General features: G+C 32.1%; 1 protein-coding gene across 4 annotated transcripts in view; it reads right to left on the bottom strand.

The window, feature by feature from the left end:
- Nucleotides 1-456: 456 nt before the first annotated feature.
- LOC106063293 (SH3 and PX domain-containing protein 2A-like) overlaps nucleotides 457-10,534 on the bottom strand; it is a 33,995-nt gene continuing 23,917 nt past the window's right edge. For all 4 annotated transcript variants that reach the window (XM_056018063.1, XM_056018064.1, XM_056018065.1 and 1 more), the window contains 7 exons: nucleotides 8,789-8,905; nucleotides 8,538-8,655; nucleotides 8,120-8,285; nucleotides 7,326-7,451; nucleotides 6,774-6,884; nucleotides 5,277-5,375; nucleotides 457-4,720 (listed from right to left, as the gene is read on the bottom strand). In XM_056018063.1, coding sequence (XP_055874038.1) covers nucleotides 3,380-4,720; nucleotides 5,277-5,375; nucleotides 6,774-6,884; nucleotides 7,326-7,451; nucleotides 8,120-8,285; nucleotides 8,538-8,655; nucleotides 8,789-8,905 — 2,078 coding nt within the window. In that variant the 3' untranslated portion in view covers nucleotides 457-3,379. The remainder of the gene's footprint in view (nucleotides 4,721-5,276; nucleotides 5,376-6,773; nucleotides 6,885-7,325; nucleotides 7,452-8,119; nucleotides 8,286-8,537; nucleotides 8,656-8,788; nucleotides 8,906-10,534) is intronic.

Genomic DNA, 10,534 nt, shown 5'->3' with positions numbered 1-10,534 from the left:
AAAAAAAAAACAACAATTTTGTGTCAATGTTTTAGAAACAGAAGCTAGCCTTTACAGTCTGAACAAATACTGTAAACCATCTCTTATGCTGGTTTAAAAGCAAGAATTTTAATTTTGTACATTTTATTCTATGCTTTAAAAAAAAGTTTCTTACCGATTACAACACTATTCAGGAATGAGCATTAATTATAATCAGACTATCCATCTCCTGTCATTTGTTTCCCTTTCTAAACAAACTCCCCAACAAAGCATTCAGCTTGTTAAGTTTGTAACAAATTAAACACTTTTTTTTTTTCTTTTCAGCAATTAGTTTTAGTCCAGTTTGTTTGAAACTAAACAGATCTCTCTACCAGTCACTTAATTCCCTCATAAGACAAACATAAACATGCCACAGCTTTTCAGATTGACATGGGCACATATTTGGACAAGTGGAAAGAATCATTTCTGAAGCAAAAGGAAGTCACAAACAGTTTAATAGCTTTTTAATAATAAAACTATAGTCGGTCTTCATTAACAAAAAATTGAATTGATACAAGCTTATTTTATTTTGGTAACATTGTTAAATTGAAGTTCCTTTAATAATTATGCTATGAAAACTAAAATTGTACAAAATAGTTTTTCAAAAACAACATTCAAGTATATAGGCAGTTTGGTCTTCAGTGTATATGAATTATATCTAAAGTTGAAAACAATATTGCAAAATCAAATATGTTTACAAACATAAATAAATGTACTAAGACACATTAAAAAATCATACTGACTATAACTCAAACTATAAAAACAAGTTTTTTATTTTAAAATTTCTTCAATAACATTGGCAAATAAATTATAATACAAACAACTGGTCACATTTTGAATAACTATACCAGAAAACAGAAAGGCATACTTTTGGAATGAAAGACATTGATTCATACTTCCTCTTTGATAGACACTGCATTTGAAAACTTTTTGAATGTGACCTTTCAAAAACTTTAACATAAGGGATTATAACAAATCTTTTTAAAAATCTTTTTCCATGAAACAAATCATTATGTTAATCACATGAACAAGTCAAAATGTTCTGAACACACATCACAGATTCTTTCTGGTTAACACTTTCTGGCTTTTGAATGAAATGAAAGATGCTTGTGTTAGTAAACAAAACAAAACAAAAAAGTATAGGCTTCGATAAAACATCTTTGTAAAAATAAAAGTACAGTAGATCTTGGTATTTCAACACTAAAAATACACAGCCTTCTTGATTTTCCCAAGTGGTTCTATCTTGTTTAACCAATCTTCCCTGACTATTATTTAATATTATGACAAGACACTAGTCTAGATCACTTAGAGTTCTCTTTAACTTTGAACTTACAAAAACTTCAATCAAATAATTAAATAAGCAAACACTTTGGCAACTACTAGCGTCATACCACAGATATAGAACATTTCATTTAAACAAGCTGAAAGGCTATCTAAAACAACATTATTTACAAAATTTTATTTTGATTAAAAAGTTTAAAATAGTTATACGAAATGTTTCAATCACTTCTCAACATATGTATACATAACAAATTACAACCTCATTATTAATTAAAGGCTTACTATAACTTTTGAATAACACTTCACTGAGTGTTCATTCAATGATTTTAGCATCTTTCCATGGCATAACACACTTGGCCTTAACACACCCTGTTCAGGTTAGTTGTGACTGCAGTTTATTATTTTGTTATTATTATTTTTAGTTTGTTATTGAGGTTCAAAATAAGGATATAAAATTAATTTAAATTGATAAATCCTCTAAGAATATAATGAAGAAAATATATTTAGTAATGCTTTATATAGTATACTGCAAGGAATTTATCATATAAAATAATTGATTAGCAATACAAAAAAGTAAAGAAAATTGCGGAAATTTAATATTGAACAATTGAGAAAAATATTCATTAAACAGAATCCTTATTTCTAAAACAACTATAATGAATGAACAAATACTTATTGTAATTCCTATCTGGCCACTGAAGATTTAAAATCAAATTTTTAATATTTTGAAATGTGATAATACTGGCTTTGTTCTTCCCTAGTTTTAGAATGTAGTCCCAAAAGCACGTTAAACATTAGTTTCTAAAAAACTATAGAAAAAGTGGTGAATATGTTGTTTTTTGTGTGTGTAGTATAACAATAAAAAAAAGGGGCAATTCACAATAGTAACTGTAAAGAATATTCTACTCAGCTGAAGGCTCATACAATAATATCATACAGCAGACATGTCAATTATGTAATGACTTGTATGCACCTTATGTGTTCACCCACATGTGCTGGCAAGAAAATATTTTCAAAGGTTAAATTTGTCTAATATTTCCATTTATTCCAAATTCACCAATTTTTTAAAATCTTAATTACACATATAAGAATAACATGATAGCAATTTTTATTTGGTAATAATGGGTCTTTCCTTAGTATCAACTTCTATAAATGTCTAGTTGATGGTTTTCTAAATGTTTTGGTCAACTTTGTTCAATACAAGCAAAAGATGAGACGGAATGGTGTTGGTACTATGACTGTACTACCAAAAATCTAAATTTGTAATTTTTCTTTTTTAGGTTTTGTAAGGAACGTAAAAATGCTGTAACAATTTCAACTAAGATATTTTTTAACTAAACATAAATGGCCAACATCAAAAAAATCTTTACTTAAGGATTTAAAAAAAAAAATAAAAAATTATTTAGCCTTTCCAAACCAATCTTCACAGAATATCTTTACTGAGTTATTTTAAAAATCTAGAGTTGGTTTTGGAAATTATCACAAAATCTAACAATCCTTTAAATCATCTTAACACATTGAAATAAAGATATCAAAGAAAAAAGTCACAATGCTGGAAACATCACTGATTAAAAACAGAAGCATGGAATTTTTGAAAATTAAATAGACAACTTACACTATTGTTAAAAAGAACATTACACAAATAACAATAATACTTAAAAGAATGGCTTGTTAGTAGATAACAAATATTAAAAAGTGTTTATCATAAGATAAGAAAGCTGAGGGAATGTTGGAGGTAAACAACAAATAAAGTAACAGCAGTTTCAAGGTATGAAATAAAAGAACATTTCTCCACTGTGATCATTTCAAAGAAAATGTTGTAAAATGTATTATAATATTCTAAGAATTTCTGGACCCTATTTAAACATAAAAGAATGGACCGGCCTCTCTCTTAATATCCTGCTAAGAAAAGCTGCTGGCCGGGAAACGTTGAGGGATTTGGTTACATGAACTGTCAGCACACCGAACATGAAAGTCAAGGGACAGTTGATGATTTAAATGTCTCTCTTAAATGTAGGATACATATTTCTAGAAAGGCTTTAAAACTCTGTTTTTTCAACCACTTTTATGTGTTTTGAAGTTACAATTTTTGCAAGTAGCTGGAAGGTGCCCAACCTTCTTCATCCCAGCACCGAATACGACTCCAGTCGTTCTGCTCCTCTAAAACCTCAATTTCATCTCCTTCAGAAAACCCAAGTTCTCCTTCATTTTCAGCCACAAAAGAAGAAATAGCAATATACATGCTGACCATTGGAGACACTGGTGTGACAGTCTGTGCACTGGACTTCGCAGGTGCAGATGGCTTTTTGGGGGCTGCTGGGGGCTTTGCTGAGCTGGTAGCAGGTTTATCTTCCAGTGTACCACTTGCCCTGTTGGTCAGTGGACTCTGGCCAAAATTAAGTTTGCTGCTCAAATTGTTGACTAAATTGTTGACATTCTGGTTGCCAGCCTTGTTATTTACAGCTGACGGAGTACTTGAACATGCTTTAGATGGTAACACAGGTTTAGGCTTGCCAGGCAAACTAGGTTTTGCTGATGATGTTGTTTTTTCTACACTTGAGGAAGCACCAAATGTGGATGATAAATTTTTAACATTACTTTTTGTTGGAATATTATTGTTTGATTCTGGCTTTATGCTTAGCTTCAGTGGGGGAGCAGGTGGAGTAGGTTTTGATGAGGTTGGATTTGGTTTGACTGCTGAAGGCAAAGGTTTGGCCCCTGTCTGAGCTACAGGTTTGAATGCTGTAGATGGTATCACACCAGCTGGTTTTAATTTTGATGGTGGAGGAGGTTTTGGAACTGGCTTAAGGTTAACTGCTAAAGATTGATTACTTTCTTGAGATTCTTTTGGGGTTAAGATTTGTATCCCTTGAGGTATAATTGGACTGCCAAATTTAGTAGGACCTGGTTTAGATATTGATATCTCTGTGACCTCTGGTGCAGCAGTTCCTGATCGTGATTCAAATTTGGCTTTGAGCTGTGATGCTAAGTCCAGGGAGCCACCTACAGAATGCCGCTCTTCACCAGCTTTTTTCTGAGGTTCAGAATGTGTGACTGGATTTGATGTAGGTTTTGATGGTGGGTCTGGAGGTTTTGAGACAGGTTTCAGTACAACATCTTGAAGCTTTGTGCTTGGCTGTGAAATATTGTTTGAGACTCCTGGCTTTTGTGGTGGTGTAGGAAGTTTGAATCCTTCAGGCTTTTTAGCTGGCAACACAGGCAGAGGTTTTGAAGCTTTTGGCTGCTCCAAATTTGCTGGTAGAGCTGGCAATGGGCGTTTAGCTGTATTATCTGCCGGTGGAGGGATTGTTTCTATCCCATCATCCTCAGGTTCCACATACCAATCTTCATCATCATAGTCGTGAGAATTATTATTATCAATTTCGTCTAAAGAAGCCAATTCATAATCGGATTTTAAAGACTGAAAAAAAAAGAAGAAAAAAAAAGTAAATTAACACAAATTATGTACCCAATTTTGCATTGGAACATAGATTTTTAGAAAGCATACTATAAATGTTATAATACTTAATTAAGTTATTAAGCTTTTTGGCAACAGTAAAATGTCTTTTTAACTCGTTCTCTCCGTGATTATTTTCCACGTTCTGGTGGAATTATTCATTTCGCTCATTTGTGTTATGATTAAACTTCCATAACTTTTTTGTATGTAATCAAAAAATGTTATATTAAGTATATAATTATAGAAAAATGAAAGCTTTTTTTATATAACACAAATTAAAATTTATAAAACCAAAACATTAATTTAATTTAATGGGGTCAAATCAACGTTAGTATCGTCAGGAGAAAAAGAGTGAACAGAAACTAACAAATTATAATTTCTCTAGAAGATAGTAACAGTTCAAATCACAGTCAATGATTTTTGGCAGGACGCTTTTTATTGTTAAATTTAATTATTTTTTTCCCTCATGCTATACTGGGCTTTTTAAACTCCATTACACTTCATTAAACTGGAAACTTACTGTGTTTTCAGGTAAGGGCAATAAGTATGAAGAGACAACCCAGCCTTCTTTATCTCCCATTTTTACATACCACCAACCAGTGTTGGATTTTTCTGTCACCTGTTAAATAAACAATTACATTTTAGTGTTATACAACTATGTATTATGTTTTATATGTTTTATCAAAATCAGTTTAAAAAAAAAAAAGAACAAAATAACAAAGGAGCTTATGTTTTCACACAAAATCCAAAGCTTGCCTTATATGGCACTTTTATTTCCAAGGCAAAACTAAATAAAACTCACACATGACTTTTGGTTGAGGGATTCAATGACTAGATAGGAAAAGAGGCAGAATTTAGACCAACTATTGGAAGAGAGCCTACTTGAAGAAAAGAAAAACAGTGAATTCAAGATACTGGCTTTGCTCCTATTCAAAGTAGACATTAGTACCCATTTCCTGACAGATATAAAGCTACATAGATCTTAGAAAATGTAAACTGCTATTCACAAGTACATGCACTAAAGACTCATTAACTGGAGATGCCTTCCAAAGACCAGTGCATGCATATCTTGAAGCTTTTGAGAATTCAATGATAGATAAGGCATTGTCTTTGATTCCAAAGGTTAGGGAGTGCAGTATTTCAAATGACTATGCAATCTCAATAATTAAATGAACAGGTTTTTTTATCAGTCTTTAAAATCCTATTAGGAATTGGTTTCTTTAGATGAAGTTGATAGTTCAAATCCTTGGAAAGAGATAATGTGTGTTGATGAAACCTGGTTTGGTTAAAAAAAATATATAAAATATATTATGGAGGAAGCAGCTCAAAATGAATTTAAAAATAAATGACCAACAAACTAGAGTTAATAAAGCAGCATTGATGCGAAGGTCAACTGCTACTTGGCAACTGTGATATTATAATTTAGTGTTCATAAAATTGCTTATTTTATCTATTTCTTTCAAAATATTTCACCGTGTTCCTATTTTCATTTTATTACTTTTACCTTATGTCACCCATATATTTCTCCATATCCCTTCTTTTTTTTTAAATATTAAAGAATATTGTAGTTTAAAGAATATGTCTACATCTTACAAATCAAAATGTAAACAAAGAGGAGATTACTGTGATTAACATTAATATTAAAAATCTCCAATTCTGCACCCATTAAACCACTGTTACATAAGATATGAACGAAGTGGTCGTCTCATTTCCATTGGGACTAAAACAGAAAGATTTTAAAACTCCTTCATCCCACTTTCGATCAGAGTGTTACATGATCATCTGTAGTCATCAAGAAGTACATAGGAGTCTATTTTATAAAGCGCTGGTTGTGAGTGCATACGGTATGTGTTTTGTGTGTGAATGTTGCTCGTATTTGCATCTATATTGTACAGTAGTTATGCTGAGGTTGTCAACTGTAGTCAAACTGAATTTCCATTTGATTGGACCAATAAAAATTATCTTATCTTATCTTAGAATAGAGAAAACAAATATGTTAGTGATATTAAGTACTTACAAAGACATTTTGTCCCTTTTTAAAACTAAGTCCATCCCCCACTGTGTCTGTGAAGTCACTGATAGTCACATATACATTAGTTTTTGTTGGAGATGAAGGCACACTCGTTTTCTGTGAAGACAAAACCACACGGATATAACTCAGTAATCCCTAAACTAATCATGCTTAATAGAATTTCATTAACAATCAAAAGGGTGCGTCAGGCAATGTATTCAGAGTTAGTTGGCATGACAAAGCTTTCAAAAAAAGGATTTACTGTCAATGATAGTAAAGTATTTCACTGCCAAATCAAAGCTTTTGAATTTCGAGTCTTGGAAGAGAGATTCGGCTTTAACTTTAGTCCCACATTTAATTTGTAAAGGTTGTTAGCAATTGGTCATTGTGTGAACCACAAAACAATCATTTAAAACAATTGACAGTGGAAACATAAATTCAACTTTAAGCTCTCTCAAGCTCTCTTAAGCTCTCAAAGTGGAACATGACTATTCTCTCCTTAACAGGATTTCACTAAAATTATGGAAGTACCACTTATTTGATTAATAAAGAACCTACATTGACAGAGTTCTGGCGTGGGGGTGGCATTAAGTTACCTCCCCTCTCCAAAGACCTTTGTTTCACAATCACAGATGCTCTTTGGTCTAGACTTTCCTTTCCTGGCCAGTGAGAGCTTCTGTCACCCTGAATAAACAAAATATATGTGGAGAAATAATATCTAAATATATATATAGACTAATGGAATGGCATCAGCCTTTGATAACTATATACCAGTTTACTAAATTAACATTTGTTTGCCTCACCCTTTTTCTTTTAAATTTACAATAGGAAGTAAATACAATGTCAAGCAACAGCAATCATATACAAATTTTAAAAAAAAAGGTCATATACAGGTTAAAAAAAAGGTCATATACATTTTAAAATTAAAGGTCATATACAGGTTAAAATTAAAGGTCATATACAGGTTTTTCTAATTTTGAAACAATATAACTGAATTAATATAAAATTTTGTTATAGGAAGTGTAATCTTTTAAAATGTTTGTATGTTTTCTGGATTTGTGTGCAGATGAATGAGATCCCTTGCTACTATTTGTACAACATTATGATGATTAATTTAAGGTTAAGAGGATTATAATAAGTTTACAAATAGCTTAAAAGTCTAATTTCTTATGATAAATAGTGTATCTTAGGGGGGGTGGTATTTTAAAGAACATCACTAGCTACTATTTGCGGAACATTGCAATGATTAATTTATTTCTTAAAGTTTGAAGTGTTAGTATGAGCTTACAAAAAATGTAAAGTTTTATTTCCTATGATAAATAAAGTATTTTGAAAGGTGCTCTAATCAATACCTGGCTCTCAGGTCTTGATGTTTGATTGAGAAGGTTGCTGACATCATGCAGGCTGCTGATAATCTCTACTCCACTTAACTGAGATTTCTCCACCATGGACACAGTGTTGGGGTTACTAACTTTCTTAAGTACTGTTCCTGGAGCATAGGCTTCACGACCTTTATATCTACGTTATATACAACAATACATTTTCAAATTCACAATAAACAAACTTTTTTTTAAATTTCATTATTCCCTCAATAATATATATTTAAAAAAAGAAATGACATTAGTAAAACGTGTGTTCTAGTGGAAAGGATTAGCATCTAAATAAAACAAAAGAATGAGAAGGTTATATCTTTTACTGTGCAGAGATAGATCTTTGTAAATAAAAGGAAGAATTACATCAAAGTCAGGCATGGATTGTTAAGAAATATACCTGACTAGCCACCAACCATCTAGGTTTTTCTGTAATACTTGTACCACGGCACCTTTTTCCAAGCTTAGTTCATCTGTGCTTGCTGCTTCAAAATTTTCAATGCAAATAAAACTTTCCTCTGTCAGAATAACAAAAAAATTTTTTTTTAAACATTTTTACTAAAACATGTCTTTAAAAAGATGAAATTAAAGTATTACATATTTGTTTTTCTTTAAGCACAACAATTAATAGCAGTAAATGTTAATGTTAACCTTTTCCAGGGGTGGCAATTGGAGCAACCAATGATTTTGGGTCAGCCCCACCTTCAGGTTCAAGGTACGTACTGGGCACCCAGCCTTGAGCATCTTCTGAATTGACAAACCACCATCCTGGAAAGGGATAAGCAACATTTGGTATTAACTATTTAACATATGAAAATGTAAAAAAAAAATTATATTTAGTTTATTGACAACATAAAACTGAAATGTACAAGTAAAAATAAAATTATAGAAATCTTCCTTATTTGATTTAAAACAGAAAAAAAGAACACAAATCAATATTACAAAGAAAACAAATTTAAGAAATTATAATCTTCTTGTTGAAACAACAAAAATAAACTTTCCTAAGGTCATAGAGTATGGCAAACCAGAATTATTGAAAGCCAGCAGGAGTTTCTTTAAGACACATATCATAATTTTGTTATTCTGGAATTGGTTGGGCCTACCATTATACAAATTTATATTTTTCTCTCGTTTCAAAATTCACAACTCAGCCCTGGAAGTACCGAGATCATACACTTGATAGTAACTACTCATTGCAACATAGATATTATCTTAAAATCCAGACATAACAGTAATGAAAAAAAAATTCAAAAAACCTTTTAGGAATTCAAAGTAACTTATCAACTCTGCACCCTAAGTCTAGTAACTTATCAACTCTGCATCCAAAGTCTAGTAACTTATCAACTCTGCGTCCAAAGTCTAATAACTTATCAATTCTGCATCCAAAGCCTAGTAACTTATCAACTCTGCATCCAAAGTCTAGTAACTTATCAACTCTGCATCCAAAGTCTAGTAACTTATCAACTCTGCATCCAAAGTCTAGTAACTTATCAACTCTGCATCCAAAGCCTAGTAACTTATCAACTCTGCACCCAAAGTCTAGTAACTTATCAACTTTGCATCCAAAGTCTAGTAACTTATCAGCTCTGCATCCAAAGCCTAGTAACGTATCAACTCTGCATCCAAAGTCTAGTAACTTATCAACTCTGCATCCAAAAGTCTAGTAACTTATCAACTCTGCACCCAAAGTCTAGTAACTTATCAACTCTGCATCCAAAGTCTAGTAACTTATCAACTCTGCACCCAAAGTCTAGTAACTTATCAACTCTGCATCCAAAGTCTAGTAACTTATCAACTCTGCATCCAAAGCCTAGTAACTTATCAACTCTGCATCCAAAGCCTAGTAACTTATCAACTCTGCATCCAAAGTCTAGTAACTTATCAACTCTGCACCCAAAGTCTAGTAACTTATCAACTCTGCACCCAAAGTCTAGTAACTTATCAACTCTGCATCCAAAGTCTAGTAACTTATCAACTCTGCACCCAAAGTCTAGTAACTTATCAACTCTGCGTCCAAAGTCTAGTAACTTATCAATTCTGCATCCAAAGTCTAGTAACTTATCAACTCTGCATCCAAAGTCTAGTAACTTATCAACTCTGCATCCAAAGTCTAGTAACTTATCAACTCTGCACCCAAAGTCTAGTAACTTATCAACTTTGCATCCAAAGTCTAGTAACTTATCAACTCTGCACCCAAAGTCTAGTAACTTATCAACTCTGCATCCAAAGTCTAGTAACTTATCAACTCTGCATCCAAAGCCTAGTAACTTATCAACTCTGCATCCAAAGTCTAGTAACTTATCAACTCTGCACCCTAAGTCTAGTAACTTATCAACTCTGCATCCAAAGTCTAGTAACTTATCAACTCTGCACCCAAAGTCTAGTAACTTATCAACT

The sequence above is a fragment of the Biomphalaria glabrata genome, chromosome 1, assembly GCF_947242115.1.
Source record: "Biomphalaria glabrata chromosome 1, xgBioGlab47.1, whole genome shotgun sequence".
In the NCBI taxonomy this organism is placed as follows: Eukaryota; Metazoa; Mollusca; class Gastropoda; family Planorbidae; genus Biomphalaria; species Biomphalaria glabrata.
The sequence above is the reverse complement of the archived record's forward strand: the minus strand, read 5'-3'. Positions and strand labels throughout refer to the sequence as shown.